Below are 22,855 nucleotides of genomic sequence, written 5' to 3' on the forward strand. Positions count from 1 at the left end.
TTTTCGTAATTGATAGGAGAATAAGTCCGTATGTCACAATGGCTTGACTTATATATATATATATATATATATATTTTTAAATGTTTTGAACTCACTTTGCTACCAGCTATGGCATTCGAATTTGTGACTGAAAGATTATTCGTTCTTCTTTTTAATGATAATGTAAATTGATGCTGAAATAAAGAATGTCATAATATCGGATAAATGAATATTGATAAGTAACTAGAGTATCGCTCGTTCGAAAAGTAATAAATATTTCAAAAGCATTGAGACCTATTGAAAAGTATAACTGAGTGATATTGTTTATTCGCACCGAAGTCGATTTTTGTATTGAAAAGACAACGAAAAGCATTAATCACTATTAAGTATTTACTTTCAAATAAAATATTAAATTTTTAAACATTTTACTTCATTTTGACTTTAACATTGTGGTGTTTTCGTCAGTTGAAATCTATAAAAAAGATGCAAATTTTGATAACGCTTTTGTAATTATTTATTATACAAACACAGCTAATCCCAGATATAAGAAAGATATTTAATTGTTATTATGATAATGTGCGTTCTATTTGAAGATCCATTCGGTGATTAATATTCTTTTTTTACCTCTGCACATTGAAATAATAAATAACGCATATGGAAAGTTAAAAAAAACCCAATCAAGAAACAGTAAAGAAATAATTAAAAAAAAACAACAAACAAAAACAAAACAATTCAACACCTTGAGATTGTGCTTGAAAGTTTTTATTTTGAATTTTTATCACAATATTTGCATCCACCTCATGTTTCCTCCCTCTTTTTTAAAAAGACAAGTATGAATCATTTTTTCGATAAAACTAAGCAGACTAAAATTACACGAGTTCTTACAACGCTATCGATCAATCAAAACTATAAGCAGCCGTGACGGACCAGACGACCTAACGTCAAACTCAAATTTACAAAGAAAGAAAGAATGATAATTATTGAATCTAGCGTTGAGATTTATTTAGAATAATTTAGTCATTTTTATTCACTCTCAATAATATATATCTACGATACCGATCAAACCACAACCTAAAAAAAAGTAAACCCAAACTGAACCTTGGGTGTACATTCTTGGTTTACTCTGGGATTACTCCGGGTTCACTGGAGTGGACCCAGAGTAACCCAGAGTGGACACAGGGGATAAACCCCGATCAGAAGTATACCCCTGAAAGCAAACGCTACCTTTGTATTCGGAATATACAAGGGGTGGAAATCACAGGCAGTAGGATGATAAGATAAAATACAGTAGGCATGTTCACGAAGCTGTCTTAGGACTATGGTGTGTCGTAAGTACATCTTAGGATATGTCTTAGTCTTAAGTCTGTTTCTCGAAGCTCTCCTAAATTTAGGAACCGCCGTAACTTTGTCCTAACTTTAGGACAACACCTACCTTGTCCTAAGACCATCCTTAAGCTATAAAATCAAGTTTTGAAGGATATTGGGATGTTGTGAAGCCTTTTCTTAAGACTGGTATAATAAAGCAATATTTTCCACTGTTCCAGCATTTTCGACAAACATCAAATTCCTAATCCGGGAGGGGGGGATAGTCATTTATTCTATCATGTGTGTTCATTTTAACAAAATGACGTGGAGGGGGACCCCAAACTCTCACCACTTCCCCGTTACTACATGCCTGCCTGGGAGCTGACAAATTTTTTGGGCAAATACTATCTCTGTTTGACGAATGCAAATTATTCACTTATTTTTTTTATCTGCACTGTACACTTAATGCGTTACATCCATTGTTTTGATTTTAATAATTTTTGATAATAATTATTTGAATGTCCTTTGCTAAAAAGTAAATTTACACCGGGTTATATAAGCCATGCGTGATCATTCCTAATTTTTATCACTTTATTCTGAAAAAAAAAACAATCTTTAAAAAAAATTGTAATGTTGAATGAACTGTATTTATATATTTTCGAAATATATTACAACTTATTTCTTATTTAACATGTTCGTGTATTCTATATATTGCAGATTAACGGGAAATTGGCTGTTTTTGTAATGGTACATGTGTTTCCTTATGTAACGTTTCAAATTCTATAAAAATCGCGAGTTTATGTATATTACATATACTTGAATGACAAGATTCTCCAATGTTAATTATCTAATGACAATACACACGTGTTGTTTACATAATTATCTGTTTGTAAGCCAATTCTGTCCTAATACATATTTTCTTTAAAAAGAGAAGAAGAACAGTTATTTGACTTTTTTGGGGCGTGTGATATTTTTTATTTCAACATTGCATTTTTTTTGGAAGGGGGGGGGGGTGTTTCATTTAAAAACAAAAACAAACTAAACTGTTATTGGTCACTGATATATATTTAGGTAAATGTAAATTTTTAAAATGTATACATAAAAATTACTGGTTTTAGGCCTATTAAGTTAACTACCGAGACGTACAATTTTCTGGCAAAATGTTTAATGATGCATCCCTCACAAGTCTCTCAAATTCGATCTGAATGAATAAATGTGAAAAATAAGAATGGTTGTAGAAGGTTAGGATATCCTAACTTAAAATGTTCCTAAGTTACCGTCGAGCTACATCTTAAGACGTGTCCTAAGTTGATCTTAGGATGCTCCTAACTTTTTTCCTAAGTCATATCTTAGGAATACACTTAGGTCATATCTTAGGAAAGTTTCGTGAACATGCCTGCAGGTCTGCTTCACACTTCAGTGCGTACAGTTGACTTCCAAAGCAATTCCTGAGTAATCCCCAAGTAAATCTCGAGTGCACCCAAATTTTCAAAACGTAAACCCGACGTAAACCTCAAAAGTAAACGCTGGATGTTAAGTTGGGATTTACTCTAGTGTTCGGTTGGGTCTGGTCGGTTTTGTAAAGAATATACAAGGATAAAGATAAGTGTTACTTAATCAGGTATTCTATCAATTCTTATACCGCTGTTTTATTGAAATGAGATTACAAATTTTCACAGACTTGTGAACAATTGCTATATCAATACAATTCATATTATATTTCATATTATATATTTTATTTAAACGAGAACTTTTCAGACGTTTCTTCATTCAACTCAGCATTGGAAAATAAAATGAACAAGAGAAAAGCTGTCAATGTGACAGCAAACCGGGTTTTCTTTTATGTGAACTGTATCCATAATCCTATCAACACGTATCCAGTGAAATGGAGTACCCTATATGCAACATTTTGCCAAAAAATGACTAAGTTCAAAAGCTGGTATTTTTTTCATAAATTATCAGAAATCAAAATCCTAGCAATATGCACACCTCTGATATATGAACAATTGGTCTGTAAAAGAACAACTTCCTATCTTGAGAACTGTAGGAGGAGTTATCCGTACAATGAGGGTACCCTATAGGCAATATTTTGCCAAAAAATGACTAAATTCAAAAGCTGGTATTTTTTTCATAAATTATCAGAAATCAAAATCCTAGCAATATGCACACCTCTGATATATGTAAAATTTATCTGCAAAAGAACAACTTCCTATCTTTAAAACTGTAGGAGGAGTTATCCGTACAATGAGGGTACCCTATATGCAAAATATTGCCAAAAAATGACTAAGTTCAAAACCTGGTATTTTTTCGATAAATTATTGGAAATCAAAATCCTTGCAATATGCACACCTCTGATATATGTTCAATTGATCTGCAAAAGAACAACTTCCTATCTTAAAAACTGTAGGAGGAGTTATCCGTACAATGAGGGTACCCTTTTGGCAGCCGCCCGCCCACCCGCCCGCCATTTTCACCATTTTAATAATCGGATTTTTCCGTTGGAAAACCCGGTTAAAAACGCTTTAAAAAATACCATTGAAATGTAAATTTTTGTTTTAATTTACACTTTATTACATCTAATTTTGTTATAGATAAATTTAATTTCTTGCTTCAAATTACATACAAGACACAATGAAGAAATTTATCAGGTTAAAGGTAGTACAGTTTAAAGTTAAATACAAACTACTTAATTTATCCTAATTCTAATTTTTTTTCAAAGCCGAGTTTTTATTTTCCGTTTCACTGCCTAGTATAAAGTCCTCTTCTTCTTTCATCGCTGTAGCACATTTGTGTGGAATACCTCTGTTCGCTTTTCTTCATTCATTATACCGGTCTCCTAAGGGTTCATAATTTGCTAGTTAACAATGACCAACATTTTAAAGGTGATTTGAAAGAGAGCATGTGTATGTGTAAGGCGTGTCTTTTTTTTTTAATCAAGCCATTTAAACACCCTATGAATGTACCCAAAAAAGGAAATCGCCTTATTGTGTTTGCTATGATAACAAGGTTTTAAACATTTCGTCAATAAGCTAATATTGACATTTTCTATTTTATCATCAATTTAGATTTTATTTCCGTTAAAAAATACATTAAAACAAGATTAAAACGACTGAAAACGAAGGGCATTCATCGAAAAAAAAGAAATCCATACAAAAATTACACAGTTGCACAGCGTAAACATATTGATACTGTAACAGTGGTCGGTTAGTTCCCACTTTAACTATCTCGGATTATCACGAAATACTATAGATCATAATCAATAAATAACAGCAACACTGATTCAGATGTTAAAATGACTAAGAATTATCATACGATATTTGATGAATTAAAACAAATAACAAAATTATTTAAGCGCACACAACAAAATGCACGGGAAATGTAGTGGATAACTACAAATATTAACCTATGATAAATTCGTCGATTGGGACTTTATAAAATTAATAATAAAAACGTCTGTACGACAATAAATAAATATAAAAGGAGACAAACTCCTAAAGACATCCGTTACAAATGAAGAAAAACTACCGAATGTTCCAGGGAGCGGAGAGGAAACCCCGGTTCTCAGACAGCACCGATTGCCAATGATAACCGCGCACTTCGTCCAAGAACCAAGAGAGATAACCATAAACACAAAATACAACTCCACTTTATTAGCATAACAGTTTTCATGCAAGGATAATTTTTTTAATGTCGCCCTATCCATTAACAACAGTCCTGTAGATTAAAGGGAAATAGTTTATTCTTTTTTTTAATCAACAATGAATGAAGTATTTTTCATTTATCTTTACAATTAAATTTAATGCACGTAAGAAAAATTAACGTATTATATTAATTGTTTATTCTTTTTTTTAATCAACAATGAATGAAGTATTTTTCATTTATCTTTACAATTAAATTTAATGCACGTAAGAAAAATTAACGTATTATATTAATTGTTAAGAAAATTTTGCGGAAAAGTTATTTGATACTTAGCGAAGTTTTGAAGTAGCGGTTTTTTTCTGAATGTCCTAATTCTTATACATATAAACCTTGCATAAAACGATGTTCTTGAATTAACCTGGAAATATATGAATAGAATACACAACAAACTCTATTTGTTTAGTTTTTTTATTTCGTAGCACTGATTTTTTTTAATCGTTACATATTTTCAAAATACGTCAATTTAATTTAAACGCTGTTCTTTATTTAAAATCCAAACAGAGTAATTAATGTGAATGTTTCTTGGTATATTGATGAAGATACATTTTAACAGATGCGTGATAATACAAAATGATTCAACGCAATATGTGTTAAAATTAACATTTTAGGTGCTTAATTGATTGAATTCTACACTGAAACATAAATCATGATTCAAAATTTATGAAAAAAATTATTTGCATGACCACTAAAAAAATAGATAAGTATCTTGTAAGTTCAGCAGAAGCAAAGCATCGGTGTCAAATAAAAATACCATTCACTACTATAGTAATGACTGCTATTAGTTGATTTGCAGATATTAAAATATTGTAATACATATTATGTTGCCGTTTTTTTAGGTCAGCGATATGGATGCATTTTTGTAATAGCATGTTAAGGTGACGTCTAATGACATATAGGTTCTAGGGTTTTAACATTCTCTGATTGTTTGCGAACAGCTCTTACGGTAACGATGTCGTAGAATTGTCTGTTGTGTTGGTAGGTGTTAATGTTGGTGTCACTGGTATCGACAAAACAGTGGAGTTAGTTGCATTTGTTTGTTGTGTTGTTGTTGAAAAGTTAGTTATGTTCAATGCGTGTTGTGTTGTAACTGGCGGCAATGTTGTAGTATTGTAGCCCGAACTTAAAAATGTTTCTAGTGATGTTGTAACCGGTAAGTTTGTCGTTGAACTGTTTGTTGGTTGCTGCGTTGATGTTGTTTGTACTAGTGTTGTATACAATGTGGTGTTGCTTGATGTTAAATATTGCAATAACGGTGACTCTGTTGTAGAATTGTTTGTAAGATTGAAAATTGTTGTTTGTGACGTAATTACTGGAGTTACCGTACTGATATTTGCACTTATTGTTGTGTTTGTATACGTATATGTATATGTTGTCGATGTTGAGCTGTAGTTAACATTGATCGTTGTTTGTTGTGTTTTAATTTCTGGAGGCGTCGTAGAATTATCAGTCACGCTATATGTTGAGTAGTTTTGTGTTGAGGTTGGTGATGGTAGTGTTGATGTATGCACTGTGTTCATTGGTGTACTAGAAACGTCTGTCAAACTGACAGTCGTCGGTTGCTGCGTTGTATTCGGTGATATTGTAGTATTTTGAGCCGCCGCAGTGATCGTTGTTAGCTGTTGCGTTGTTGTTGTTGCCGTTGTAGATGACGATTCAGTGACAATTGGTGCCGTCCTATGTGAGTCTAAAATAGTAATAGCAATACTTAAATTGGTTACAACATATCCATTTTTACCGTAATTTAAAAATGTATAGATATATTATACACTGTTTCTATATATTTATTCTCATTCTAAATATTACCATTTTCATTCTGCATAACAACCACCATCGTCAAAGCAAAAATCCCACACGTCAGGATCAAGCAAGATGAAATAGCAATGATTCGGAAGGCCAGATCTTTTCGTCAAATTTTCATATTCTTTATTTTGTTCCTTCTATGTGAATTCTTTTTTCTCTCTATGATTGTCTACAAAAATTCAGTATATCGTCAAGAAAGCAATGTTTAATATAACTATTACAATAGAAATACAGCAGATGTCCAATTGTGCTTGACGTAAAGGTTTTTGTATTTGTTTGTTAATTTTCAAAAGAAAAATGTAAAAAAAAATTCAAAATTAAGTGTCATTAATTATATGTATCGCCTTAAATATTATTTTAAATCATATATATATGGTCGAATGCATTTTTGATAGGGCATATACAATGTGCGATGTCTATCATTCTAAAATTTCACACAATGTTTATGGGTGGTTACCCAGGTTTTAAAGCGGCACGGTCAAAAATTAAGGTATTCATCTAAATGCATGGTGCATCATGCACAAAATCTACAGAAATGAAAACATCCTTATGATTGTTAAAAGAAATGAAGCATGCTGTTTTATTTTACTATTCTTTTTTTTTACTTTTTGGTTGGCTAGTTTCTTGGGTAGTGAAATAATTTGTTTCATACGCATAATAATATAGCATTAACAACTGTGGTACCAAACGATACGTGCAGTCATAATTTAAGCATTTTTTTCTACAACATACATCGTAGCAAACCATATCATTGAAATCTTATGACAATGGACGTTTATACCATATCTCACAAATCTCTTAGTATATCATTCGATTCTTACTCATCATTATAAACTCCAAAATAAGAAAACATAGCATGCAACCCTATTTCAACTGAGTTTTGATGGACTTTTTTTTATTAGTTTGTTATTGTTTTGTTTTTGTTTTGTTTTGTTTTTTCTTTTTTTTCTTTTCTTTTTTTTTATTTTTTATTTATTTTTTTTTTTGGGGGGGGGGGGGGGGGTGTCTTTTTATGGAATTACATTTATAATATTACAACTAAGGTCCCCACATTTTCAATATTTCTAGTAAATATTTCAAGGTGTTTATTAAAACTATTATCATATCAAAGTATTTTTCTAGAAACTTGCAACAATGCATTTGCATTAAAAGCTGTTAAAATATTTACAATTATTTAAAACTAGTTATCTGTTATTTGTAAATCTTCATTCAACACAAAATGTATGAATGATATATTAACGGAAAACTTTGCTTCTTGTTTAATGTTTTAAATTAGAAATGATTTAATGTCCTTGATACATAGAATAAATTCTACAAATTTAATGGAGTATTATACCCGTACCATGCCCATTAAGCCTTTTTTTTCAATTTCTCATACCACGCATACCGATTTCAATCCATTACATACATAGTTAATAGTATGACATTAAACTAGCATTATATATATTGCATAATCTCCAAAAGATATGCAATAAAAGACTGTAGCCAGCGAATTGATTCAATGTATTTTCTAATAAATATGAAAACTATAGTCTAATCTAAAAGAATACAGAACTCGTTTGTGTTTGATATTGATGTCTATCAACATACCTTATTTTGACCAATAGCAATCTTCTTTCCTTGGGTATCATACCAAACGGATTTCTAATGAAAAATTAAGATCTGAAATATTTACTAAAATATTAGATAAGCATTATCAAAGCATATATTTGGCCTGTTTTGTATATAATACGTCTGCAAACATTATTGAAAAAAAAACAATTGCAGTAAAAAAAAAATGAAAACGTCCTTTCCGTAACAATGAAATCAATACATGTTTTAACACATGTTTGATTAAATGATTTTTCCAGTTTAACAAAGACAAATCTAAGCTTTTTAGAAAAAAAAACATCGAGAAACATTTTCAGAATGATTTTTCATACGCATTACACTTTGGTTTTCCTTACAGAAAGAACAGTAAATGCAACTAATTAAAACATATATTTTACCTCACTAGAATGAACTTTATTTTTTACTCCTTCTACCATCTTGGCTTTTTACGTACTGAATAACTTCAATATTAAAGTAAAGTGTATGCTAAAGTTTGCAATTATTTTCTTCTTTTTTGGCACATTTCGTACCAATCACGACGGTTCGTATCGAACATCAGTACTATTAACATGTAGGTGGAACTATTTTTTTTAATGGCTACATCGGGATAGATATTTTTTAAACACATACACGATTGTTATTCAGTAGTGTTATTTACTTCGTCACCAAATATTGCAGCGATCGTCACAAAACAATTTTCAACGATACATTTGATCAAATTGATTTAAAAGCTAGGTGTTGCAGAATTGAGAAAGATAATTTGTACTTATATACACATAGATTAAAGTCAATTTGCTTTTAAAAGATTTCGGTGTGTCGTATGAGAGGACCATATTTAACATACTTTATAGATCACGCCATAAGAACTCCAAGGTTTGATATTATAATAATGATAATACCAGTTAAGGAATGAATTCATCGTTTGTCGTTCAACGCTCTATCGATAAGGCTATATCTTTCCCGGGATGTAAGAAATATTTGTTCATAGTTGAAACGTTTTGTTACCGATACAAGGCATTGTTCGTAACATCTTTGATCATCTAGTTATGGCCCTGTCACACCAAGCTGCGTCCCCACGGCGTGTTCACGGCGTTGTAAAATTCATGGAATCGCAGTAGAATCGCAAGGAAAATTAAGAAAACAGTACAGTTTTAATTGAAAATTTAACAAGTGGAGATGTCACGGTGTCCACACGGCGACCGAGGCGTTCTCACGGAGCTCCCACGGCTTGAAACTGCGTTTCCACGGACTTCTACTTTGCGGTTAACTGCGCTCTCGCTGAGTCTCCGCCGAGCGCTCATGACGTGCTAGGAGTTTTTACCGCGCGTCCACGGCGTGCTCTGCGCGCTGACTGCGTGCAAAAGACTTTCCTTACTTCTTGGTAGGTTAATATAAATTTGTACAATTGTACGGGAAACAAAAAAGAATTTAAGACTAGTAAATAAAAGATTAAAAAATTGTTTTGATTTTATGAAAAGGTTCATTGTAATTGAAACATAACTACTTCTAAACAATTTGTGAAGGACTAGGACAAAACTCTTAGTAGTCAGGTCTACAAAAAAGATCCGTTAATAGTTGGTAGAAAACATAGAAAAGATGTGAAAACATCCGAACCAAATGGCATGAATTCCATCTACGTCCATTAATAGGTCTTGGAATATTAACAAGTGCTACTTTTTACATAATCTACATCTAGTATGATAATTTTTACATCGCTTGCTATTGTACAACAGCCATTGTTCGAGTTTTCGCACTAGAAACGCCGTGGAAGCGCAGTATAAACGCAGAAGAAACATCACGAGAGCGCATTGAACGCAGCAACAGCTCTTTGGGGTCTCTGTGTGCCGGCAGCCAAATGAAAAACAACTTGTTCAAACGCTGTGGATGCTCGGGGAGAGCGCGTTAGAGACGCAGTGAGATCCCAAAGGACTCCGTGGTGTCTCCGTGCAAGTGCAATTGACTTGTCACTGCGTCTACACTGCGATTAGCTGCGCGCCGACGGAGCTCTCGTGGCGCTGTTGGAGATCTTACGCTGCCTATACAAAAAACATACCTAGGGATTTTAGTTGTATTATGTCGCGACAAAACTTAGAGCAGTATGACGCTATCTAATTTGTTTATTTTAAAGTGGCCTCAAGGGATAGAGAGATATATTACGAGATCAATGACTCCTTTATGGTCAGTGTTACTTGAGAAGATATTAAATTGGAGAGGTGCTTCTGTTCTTTTGAAGTAGGCGTATTTAGCAACGAACTTGAGGAATATATTTTTGACGCGATTGAATGCAATTTCACAATTAAATTTAAAAAAAAAAAGAATGCTTCATTTTCTGTCGGTTTATTCTCAACTATCAATAATGAAAAAAAGCAAAATAAAACAAAACAACCATACCCCCTACCCCTTTCTTAAAACAAAACAAAACAAACATACGCGCTGTTGCATGTAAACTTCATCACTAGAAATTGGTAAAAAAAATTCCTGTAAAATATTGGTATTCCACATAAACAACCGCGTTGATCTGAAAAGGCAAATAGAAATTCGAAAACAAAATGTAAAAAAAAAAACTTTAAAGAATGTGATGCAACTGAGATAATAGTAAGCCGCACCGCACCACCCTATCTCAATTGCCTTTAGCAGTGTACTAAACGACCGGTCCAATTTTATCTATCTTATATACATGTAATATTCTGTGCAATAGCTTATCAAAGCAAGAACATGAATTTAAGCCTCAGTAAGCATAACTAATCATAAATTCATTGTTTTAGAAAAAAATGTCAGCATAACTGCATATTCAAACAAGTATTCATTTTAAAGGAATGATCGGCAATAATGATATATTGATAGCTAGAAGCAATCAACATGATGAGTTTGATGTAAAATAATTTAAAAAGTACTGTATTTTTACAAAATATAGAATATTTTGAATCATATATAATTTCATCATTATAAACCGTCAACAAATTTAGTTTTGAAATACTAGTAAATTTGGGGAAAGCCGTTCGTAAACTGCTTGTCAAGTTTTATATTTTTAACGTAATTATTAATTTTTAAAGTATCTTCTTCTTCAGAATACTCAGTAGGGTTCTTCAAAGAGCATTAACACGTATACAAAGAAAGAGTTGTATTAAAATAATCTAATGCGACTGCAAAAAACATTGAATGCCATCATAACTAGCTATTGAGGTTGCATTATAACGTATAAATCAAGCCATCTACCTAGCTTCTATTACCCAACATCAATAGATCGAGGTCATTTCATGGAGCATCTTCTTATGATTGAGGTCAGTTCATCGAGGTCAACTGCATTACTGAATGAATATTTCGATCGAAATTCTTACGCGGGAGACAAAATGTGCATTCTTGAATTAACAGGTCAAACTGTATTGTATGTATGTTTGCATCTCTTAAGGTAAATGAATTGAAATAAAACTGAGTAAAATGTTATATAAATACTAAACCAAACTTCAAGTTTTTATAAGACCTACTTATGCAAGCGGAATGTGTGCGTACGTGGAAGCATTTGCCGGATGCCTCATATGGACACAACAGTGATCGGCCGAAGCCGATCACAAAAAGAGTGGGAATTCGAAACAGTGTCAGCCGCAATGACCACGTTCATGTTTAACCCCCCCCCCCCCCCCCAAAAAAAAAAAAGAAAAAAAGAAATGCGGTTCTCACGTATATGTAGGGTGGTAGAATCCCCAGTTAGGTGTTCTCTGTACGCAAACTGCAATGGATTAATCTATTTGTATAGGAATAGGCTAACGAGTCCAATGCAAGGATAACAATTTGAGAAAACATAACATAGCAGATTCATATAGCCATTATAAAATGTAAACATTTAAAGTATTTTGGGGGAAGTGTTACATGTACATACAATATTTCATGTATATTTCATATTCATGTTGGTATAAAATAAACTGTGAATATCACTAACTACACTCATTTTGGCAGATTTTGAACAATTTGGAGAAAAAGCGTACATGTAATACGTGCCCTTATTAACAACGAGGAAAAAAGGGTCAGAGATAATGAGAGAGAATGTTAACCTATCCAGTGTTATGGTTTTCTTAATTGTTTACCCTTTAATATAAAGCCCATTATTCATTGATGTCTTAGCCTTTTGAAAATCGCCAGTTATTCCCTTGATAATTTTGTTTGTTAGTGATATATGCATTTTGTAGCTTGCATTATACGACACCCGCTGATTAAAAGTTTACTGTCCCCTACCAGCCCTAATTTATCTTCATGTTGTTTAACCTGCAGTACGTCGCTTCAAAAACCCATTCTCAAAGCTGTAAGTATCACAACTTCCTTGACTCATGTACTTTATACAAGGGAATGACATGCTATAAACTAATTTCAAGATTCCCGTCTTAATAATTATGATCATTCAACATTCTTCGATAATTTATTCAATACTCAAAAGCATTTAAAACACTTACTTCCAGTTTTATCAAATATTGACGTCATTTCGGTTGATTTTTTTTCATCTATCTACCTGTTTGAGCATTACAATGTTTAAGTCATTTAAGGAATTCAAGTGCCTTAATTATCACTGTGTTGTAACAAGTAAGAATTAAATAGGTACATGTAGTACAGCATATTTTTTTTTTAATATTTTACTTTTTTGTTTGCCATGCTCTTTCTAATGAAATTGGCCAATTGGTGCAATTTTGATGTAACTTTACATCCATTCTTATATGTAATTTTATATACTAGAGTCTGTTTGACATACTTAAAGCAATATGAGCTGCAATTTTCATGATGATTTTTTTTTTTACGAAAATGATATTTTCTTCAAAAATATCATTGTTTTTAGATTTCTATTCGCCATTTTTTTTTGCGAAATTAGGCCGTTAAGAAGTCTTAATTGGAGCAAAATTGAATTATTGTCCTGTACAAAAATTGATTTGCTATATGTTTCTTGGAAATTTTTCCTGTGAAAAAAATTAATGATTTTTTCTAACCTTATTTGTCATAAAAGTTAAAGTTATATGCAGACTTATCATACTAGCAGCTTTTGGCAGCAAAATCAAATTCTATAAAATACAGCTCATATTGCTTTAAATTCTACTAGACTTTGATCCGTGCGTGCACGGGTTGACATTGCATATGATATGGGACATTTACGAAATACATGACTAAGCTTTTAGCCTTCAATAACGCAGTTAATTTCACTACTCTCTTCTTAGTTAGAATAATCTAAATGTGTCTCGGGACAGGCCATCGCCACAGTTAGAATGTCTCCCATATATACCCGTAATGTAGCAAAAAATTGCAGAATCGCTCCGAAACGATTTTAATGAAGCTGCATTGAAAATAACACTTAAATTAGTCATTAGAAACCATTTTGAAGCTGTAACTATCTTTCATCTAAACATTTAATTCATATTAATGAAGAATTCAACACTTTTTCACCAACGTTTTTACTCGCTTGGAATTTACACACCATGTTGACATTCGAAACCCGGGATTTTTAATATAAAATGCACTGATTAAGAGTTATCTCCCGTATTTCCTTAATTTGATGAACAGAACATATGACAAATTTTCAATGAAAATTTACATGTATTTGTTATATCGTTTCTAAGTTTATCCATGCATATAAGATATTCTGGAAACATAAACTAAACAGCCTCCCGAGATTTAGCGTGAATGTAATGCGCATGCACAATATGGTAAAATCCAAAATACTAGATGATTTCCGGATTTTTTTAAAGGAATGTTTGTTGATTATTAATAAGCGAAGCTTGATAGAGAAAAGAATAAAAACAAGTTGGTAATCTTCAAAAACCAAAGATCTCTTTAAAATGTATAAAACAAAAGACAGTACTCTTCCGATTTCATGGTATTAAAGCCCAAAAATTCGAGTCTATAATTTTAATATTATAGTAGTATAGATGTTGTGTATGTTTGACACACAAACGTGTGATCCATTTATGTCAATTGTATTCGTTGGCGCTTTAAGATTGCTTATTCTATTTAGGTTTTGATAACTAACTTAAGTGGGAACATCGAAGATGTAATAGTTCAAACAGAACACAGTCTATTAAAACATTTTATGATAAGAAGTGTCGGATGTTTGATAACTCATTTGTTTTGTTTTATAGCTCCTCAAGTCAAAGAGAATGAAGAGATTAAATTTATCTTTGAATACTGCGAAAAAAAGGTAAAAAGAGCTACGAACAGATTTTTTACGTATGCATAAAAAATGAGTATGAAACATTTTGAATTAGGAATAAGTTTAATGTTCTATGATTTACAATTGTTTTCAGTTTTTTTTAATAATGGCATTTTAGAGACTGTGATCGGTAATAAAATAATTAACCGTTCGTTGTTCTTTGATACGCATAGAAAAATTATCGTATATGTGTTTATCTACCGTAATGCATGCTTGATCTTGTTTCAGCTCTGATATATATACTTATTCAAACAGTTCAAAAGTCAAAACGGATTGAATTGCAGTAAAGGACTTTTTGGATGTTTGATTTTGTTGTACAGGATGGCTGAAAGTACAATAAGGTAAAGGTATTGTCTAGAATGTATCACACACAACAATAAACTACATGTTTCAAGTTTCATTAATAATGTATCATAGTATAAGGTATGATCCTTATTATCAAGCAATATTAGTGATCGATTACTGATCATTTTGACGCCAGACTAAGCAATACGCTATCATCTTTACATGTTCTAAAACAATTCGTCATTTTTAACTAGTATATATGTCGCAAACTAAAAAAAAGAAAAACGGCGTAAGATACCATAGTAATTTTTTTTTTAAATTATATTCGATAGATAAGATCGAAACCAGGAAACAAATCCTCGAAATTCCGTGAAAACCTTCGAAATAAAATACAATTTAGACACACACCTGAGATTTAGCTTATCGTCAATTTACTAACTGTTTGGTTGGTTATTCAAAATATAATCAAGATGATACATGTAGTGATATAACTTTTCGTCAGCAAGTTTAATATAATCAAGATGATACATGTACTGATATAACTTTTCGTCAACATGTTTAATATTATCAAGATGATACATGTACTGATATAACTTTTCGTCAGCATGTTTAATATAATCAAGATGATACATGTACTAATATAACTTTTCGTCAGCAAGTTTAATATTATCAAGATGATACATGTACTGATATAACTTTTCGTCAGCAAGTTTAATATTATCAAGATGATACATGTACTGATATAACTTTTCGTCGGCAAGTTTAATATTATCAAGATGATACATGTTTAATAGAGCATGCTTCAGCTGCTTTTCATTCACTAGGGTTTTGAAAAGCAACAGTATATCACTTTTCTTTAATATCGTAAAAGAAGACCTAGATAAATTGAATTTCCTCTCAGAATGTTCTTACAAGTTCTGCAAAATTCCTTGTTCTGGTTGTTGTGAAGGATGATAGTATTTAGTTAATAAGATCCGACCTAACAACATTGCCACCGATAGAAACGTATTGCCCATCTAATTATTATATCATACATCCTAATAAACTCCGAGGTAGAGTTTAATTGTTTTTGAAGAAAGAGTACTGATTTATTTATAACCAGCATGTGATACTGTTGTGCGATATATCTCTTAAGCGAATCAACTCTGACGAACAAACACGATTCATAAAACACGCATTCACTTGGCAATTGATAATCAGAATTGTTTTTGTGTAAATAGAAAATAAAAATGACACTTGGTCCACAAACACATACCCTGAATTACCTTACACTTCGTGGGTTTGATTTTTTGTAGTTTATTCACAAACCAATTATTGAAAAAAAAATACACTCTTAGAAAGTTACAATTTACTATTCTATGTATTAATCTATGTTTAAAACATAATACACAAAATGTATAGAGAAATTTTCGAGCATGAATGTTATTTATGATAGTGGAATGGATCACGATCAACCAGTGAGGAGTGAATCCAAACGAAGAAGACGGTTGTTGCTTTTGCTATTATTACTGTTACTACTGCTATCGTCCACCGGTGTTATAGCTGGTATTCTTCTGCATGGCTCGAATAAGTATGGTTGGTCATCATATTTAATTCAGAGTAACATTGTTTGAATCTATCTTGTTACAATTTTATCTAGCAAAAAAAAAAAATTGACAAATCAAAATTGATTAAAAAATGTATCTCTGCGTTTTAACTATAAACCTTAAAGCGCTCTCTTCCTGTAGATGATATTCAAACAACTACTACAACTGCAGAAACCACGACTGTGCGTGAATCAGCTCAAAACATGACTATAGGTAAGTGAATTAAATGTATGAAATATTCCCGATATTTATACAGCTAAACTGTATGATTAAAGAGTTGCAGTTAGTGCACGTCCGCGTCCAAATAGTTTAAAATAAACAGTAAACAATAGTCAGTTTCAAATTGTCTCACAACATTCGGTCGCTATAGAACAATGAAAATGATCATTTTTCTTAAGATAATTATACGATAAGGATTATACCCTCAACACGTTTAAACAGAAAAAAACCGAGATTCATAATTATTGTTCGGATAGCAAAATTTTAAGCACCTACCTAAATTATGTAGTTTTTTTACAGTAGTTTACAAGAGTGTGTCTGTACTCTTCATTTCCATTTCAAAATTCTTTGCACGTTAACGTAACGTGTAAACTTGACGTCATGGCAATTGTAATCCCACTCTATATGACTTTGTAAATTTATTTAATCACCATAACATCACATCAGATTGTGCATAAACAAAAATAATTCATCAATTTACTATCAATTTTATTCTTTTAATGTATAGGAAGCAGAGGAAAGGAATTTTTTGTTTTGTTCATGGCGAATATAGAATTTACGGCGAAAAATGTCTATGTAACATCTGAAAATGGAGTTCAAATGAACATTACAACATCCCCTCGTCTTGACATTTTATTAAAGGCAAAGATTGACAGAAATATACTTATTCCCTCTAGTCAGCATATCACTCTTCCGCAAGAATTGGAACTTCAGAGTTTTCAAAAAGAAGAGAAGTCAGTTTTAATTGAAACTTCCAGTGATGTTTTTGTCATTAGTCACGATAATGGATATGCCAGTGTCGGAAGCACTACGCATATACCACTGCATAAACTGTCAAATAAATATGTAGTTGTGTCATCAAAGCCAACAATCAATAGAAATAGCCAGTTAGCTGTGTCTGCTATTGAAGATAATACTACTATTTCAGTCACTTACAAGATGAAACGGAACATGCCTTTGGTTATTGATGGAAAAGCATATTACAACGGTGACGTTTTTAACGTATCTCTCAATCGCTTTCAAACATATCAGATTGAGCACGTTACTGATTTAACTGGAACGCTGGTTGAATCGTCGTCTCCTATTGCAGTATTTTCGGGCAATAATTGCAATAAACTTGAGAATATAGGTGCTTGCGATCACCTTATTGAACAGTTACCACCAACTGACAGTGTTGACAGTACATATATTGTGCCTCCTAATATGAATGACAGGGACACACTTATACGTATTACAGCGATAGAAAACGCAAACATTACCTACATGATCGGTCATGTAACTCAAACTCTATTTTTATACGAGTTTGATTCTTTTGACACTAAAATAGCAAGCAATCAGGTATGTTTCATTGAATCGAAAAGGCCTATTTTAGTTACAGCATTCGGTTTAGGTTCGAATACACCACCGTTAGGTGACCCATCTATGACAATCGTACCAGGAATCAATCAGTACTTAGATTATTATAAAATAGTTGTACCGCTAGGGTATGACTATAACTACGTATCCATAATGATACGGGAGTCATCTAAAGATGTATTCCGTGTGAATGGTACGGCAATAGAGGAAAGCGATATTGTTTTTGAAGAAAACATTTCGATTCGTAACATAACATACAACGTAAGATCAATACGTGTCGCTGAAGGGGAACTTACTGCATCTACTATGAACGGAGATCGATTCGGATTGATTTTTGCGGGCGTTACTGACTACGAAGCTTATGGATTTTCCGGAAATTCGCTGCTTCTTTAAAAAATTAATATTTTTCCTTTCCGCAATTAAGGAGTGTTTACTTATCATGCTATGTTATAGTAATTTTTAAGGAAATATTTATGTAGCCTAACATTATGATTAAATCAAATATTTTCGAAATTGGCATGGCACTTAACTTTCGTTCGACAACGCATAGCCAGGAATATAACGTTCTACGTACAAAGAACATAGGTGCATAAATTATATCAATAAAAATTTGTCTGAAAAATTTACCCGTTTTAACTATTTTCCACATAAGTTATTAAAAATATAGATTCTTATTCAAAACTAGTTCAAGTTTTTGTGCGCTCTAATTTGATGCAGACTGTTAAGACGTAACAAGCTGTAGCTCCCATGTCGACCATCCGAATTTCTTTTTAGTTTTGGTGTTACATACTTTCAGCTAGACTACACATTGATTATTGTAATTAAAACTTTTTATTTTTAATCTCAACAGTAATCAATAAATTTCCACTGATCTTTTGTACACTTCAAGTTAAATAATTTACACATAACCATCCTCCATTTTGTTTGCCCCCCCCCCCCCATATAGTTAATAATAATTTTTATAACCAGACACAATTGAGTGTGATTTGTTTCATTTAAACGCGTTAATGATTTTGTAGTAATATTTTATTTTTTTATCCTCTGTGTGTCCCTTGCATTTAGAGATCCCGCTTCATAAATACAACTGAGTATCATGCCCACCGTTCAATACATGCTCTCTGTATATTCTTTATGCATATCTTGAATAAAATATATCTTAAACAGACTCTACAGTGTGTGTTTGTAAAACAAAAAAAAATCTGATTTAAAAAAAAATACTGTACGTTCAGTAGGAACTGTTTTATATATATATTGAATAGAAATATGAATGACACATTTCATAAAAAAATCCACCACATGTGATTACCTTACTTTTGATTCGTTAACGCATAGCTGACTGATAACCAGACACAGCGAGGCATTTACACTCAGTGACTTCTGTGTGGATCAGTAATAATTAAGAACATGTCTACGAAAAAAACATGCAAATATGGAAAAAAGCTGAGGTAGCAAGTCTCAAGAATGAACAGAATTTTATCATAGATTTAAAGGATACCCATCTAGAGTCAGATATATGATGTTTGGTTTTGCACTGGTTGTTTCTGTTTATAATAACGGCCAGTATTGCATTCTGGTTATTTAGACTCTAAAATCCAGAAAAGTTAAGAGAACAATTGTCAAATTTAGTAAATAATTAAAAAATGTATAAACAATGTTTGAAAAAAATGAGACTATATTCTTAAAGAGGAAGTTCAAACCTTTAATCATTGCATATTTTTTTCCATACTTCTATATACACAATTGAGTTCCAAGGGTGTAAATGTTGGCAGGATGCAAAGAAATGATAATTATACACTATTGTCAATTTTGGGGAAATAATTTCTCAGAAAATGGTACATTATTTTTTGAAATTTTGTGTTAATAAAAAACTGTCTTATGTTTTGTTACAAAAATATAAAATCCACCTATGGAATCTCAAGGACTAAAAAGTCCCATTTTCAAATAAAATGAAAATTTGTTGGTTTTTAAATTTTTTTTTTTTTAACAAGCGATTTTAATCCACTGAAGTAAATATTTGTAATTAAAAGTGAACAAATACAATTTTTGCTTTTAATAAAAAAAATTAGTTTGTTATCATTGTTTCTCAAAGAATTCTTATTCATTACATTTGCATTTCATTACTAATGTTAGAATTGTCTCTCCTTTTCCGCTCTTCTGTAGAGAAGTTAAACAAGTCAGAATGTTGACAAAGCTATACAAGTTCAAGTTCAGGCACAATATTGAGAAATGTTGTGACTGTTGTTAATATATACATGGTGTATTATGATATTGAATGATTTTTATTGCACAAAAATTGTCCCATTTTGTGAGTGTTATTTAGTTTATAACATATTTGAGTTTGAAGGAGACTTGTATGTAGGCTAAATTACTATTTTCGGTCCCAAGATATTTAAGCAGCACATTTGGAGATTTTTAATCAAAATATACCAACGTGTGATAAAAGTGAAATTAAAATCGATGAAGGGTAAATTTTCCAAGAAATTTTCATTCACAGATTATCATATTTTACGCGAAAAAAATCTAGAAACGAGAACTGATTTCTTACGAAGATTTATAATGGGGTATGTTGACGTCATTCTTCATTCGGGATTCACTACGAATGCCTCGTGCAATTTTTTATCGTTATTATCGTAGTCTGTTGTAAAAGACATCACATTTCTGTACGTGTGTATTTCACTGACCATCTACAAACCACCCTGCAGTTGTTAAGGTTAGACCCCTATAAGCATTAATTTTGACTGTTTGAATTTATTAAGCAAACAATTAATTGTAAAAGTCACTTTACTCTTCTTGCACACCTTTTCAATATGATTCCCATTTAAATTTTAAAATCATAAATCACTTTTATCAATTATAACTATACCTGTACGCAGTATCATTGCAAGTTTTGATCCACCCGAAGGAAGAATTTAATGTTAGCTATAGATCATTTCTTAGATTCTTCCTTTTACATATTATTTTAAATGGATCAGACTTTTTTCTAAGTTATAATATTCGTGGAATAATGAAATGACGGGGAGGGGACAGGGCTGTTCAGTTCTTGAGAATGTAACACAGTACGTACATCTGAAATAAAGGAAGAGCTCTACTCCCACCTCTCAATTAGTAGTTTATCTCCTCTTGGAAAAACTGAAGTGTATACCTTTTCTTAAAATGAATATTAAGTTGTAAAGGAAAAAAGGGTGTGTTAGGTACACTTTCCTTCAGGGGATCTGATCCTGAGAAAACCGCATATAGATAAACATGAACTATAAAAATATTCTCCAAAATATTAATATATAATATATATACATCATAACTTGATTTTGTGGGATTGTTATTTGGGATGTAATTTAATCATCACCCACCATAAGAAGACTTGGTCCCAGAATTATTACACTTTTTTCATTGTTTTGTGAAAAAAAAATGAAATGCTAATAAAATCTGTCTCTATATTACGCTGATATTATGCTGATATTTACAAATTTTAAGCGTAATTTATGATTTATGTTATTTTTATTAATAAATCTTCAGGCTTGATATCGGGTTACTCTACCCCTCAAACAGTAAAAATGTTCAATACTTAATACTGTCGAACAAAAATAATTACCAAATCTACCTATTCAATGACTATTTCATGTGATGAACATTCATCACATTGACAGCGAGATAGAGAGAGAGAGAGAGAGAGAGAGATTGTCAGTCTTTACAAAACGATATGTATAATAACACACCAAAAGAGCCCAATTTTAAGTACTTCAGTACTTTGAATTTTTTAGTTTTGCCCCTGTAATTATTCATTCGTGTATCTAACGGGTACTCTGCCTGTTTTTTATGTGTAGCATTTGCAAATAATGGGGTGTGGGGGTATGTAAGCTTGCTTACTTTTTCTTTCATTAATAGTGAGATATATAAGATTTTTTTTAAAAATAGTTAAGTCCACTTCAGCTTATATTCAAATTCCCATTTTCCATGATTTCTCCCGTTTTGATGACACTGTGTTAATTTAAAAGCAACCCTTCAGTCCAGTAAAATATTGTTTGGCTCTCGAATATGTCGGGTTTTCCCCATAATATACATGTGACAAGCAAACGCTAAACTACAGATTCTGGAGAGTTTTAAAAGTAGAAAAATTGTCCAACTTTAGGACAATATAATTGCAATATTATTGATAGTCCAAAGACAGATTTCTGAAATACTATAGAGATGAATTTCTTTTCATAACTAACATTAGATTTTGTGAATTTAAAGTGCCACTTTCTGATTTTTAAGCATTTATAAAATAACATACCAGATTCGTGATCTATCTGCACTTAACAGAAGGAATATTTAGGAATTCTCACAAAATGATTCACACTAGTATATCTTGTTTGTAATAACTCTAAACGACTTTTTGAATTGATATTTACACTTTTCTCAGAATTCTTAGCAAGAATTTGGTGAATTATGCACAATTTTATTCTTAAAAGGGGCAAAATAATTCATACAGATGCACACTGTTACATATAAAATATGAAGTAGATCAGAGAACCTTGCACTAACCACCTTTTGCATGGTTTTCTCGTAGACATGCTCTTAAGATAAATAGTACAACATATACATCACAATATTACGATTTGAATTATCTATACAAAAGCAAACACGTACAATAAGACTATTTAAAAGCTTTTAAAAGAATTTGTTAATTGTCATTAAGTGTAATATAGCATGTATTGCTGTTTTATTCATTATAAAGTGTTTGATTTGATTTATTAATGCTTATTTACAATAGGCGGATATACTTGTACATTGACATTTTGGTTAGGTTAAGTACAAACAGCTTTCTGTTTCTGCATATTATAAAGCATTTTTGTTGTAAGGGTTGAGGTGAAGG

At 31.7% G+C, this 22,855-nt stretch overlaps 1 protein-coding gene across 1 annotated transcript; it reads left to right on the forward strand.

Annotated features, from left to right (window-relative positions):
• The first annotated feature begins 16,625 nt into the window (after positions 1 to 16,625).
• Positions 16,626 to 18,396, forward strand: LOC128170864 (IgGFc-binding protein-like). Its single transcript, XM_052836617.1, has 2 exons — positions 16,626 to 16,641; positions 17,156 to 18,396. The coding sequence occupies exons 1-2, from the start codon at positions 16,632 to 16,634 to the stop codon at positions 18,394 to 18,396; spliced, it is 1,251 nt and encodes a 416-aa protein (XP_052692577.1). The 5' UTR covers positions 16,626 to 16,631.
• The last annotated feature ends 4,459 nt before the right edge of the window (positions 18,397 to 22,855 follow it).

Source organism: Crassostrea angulata, chromosome 2 (assembly GCF_025612915.1).
Source record: "Crassostrea angulata isolate pt1a10 chromosome 2, ASM2561291v2, whole genome shotgun sequence".
Taxonomy (NCBI): Eukaryota; Metazoa; Mollusca; class Bivalvia; order Ostreida; family Ostreidae; genus Magallana; species Magallana angulata.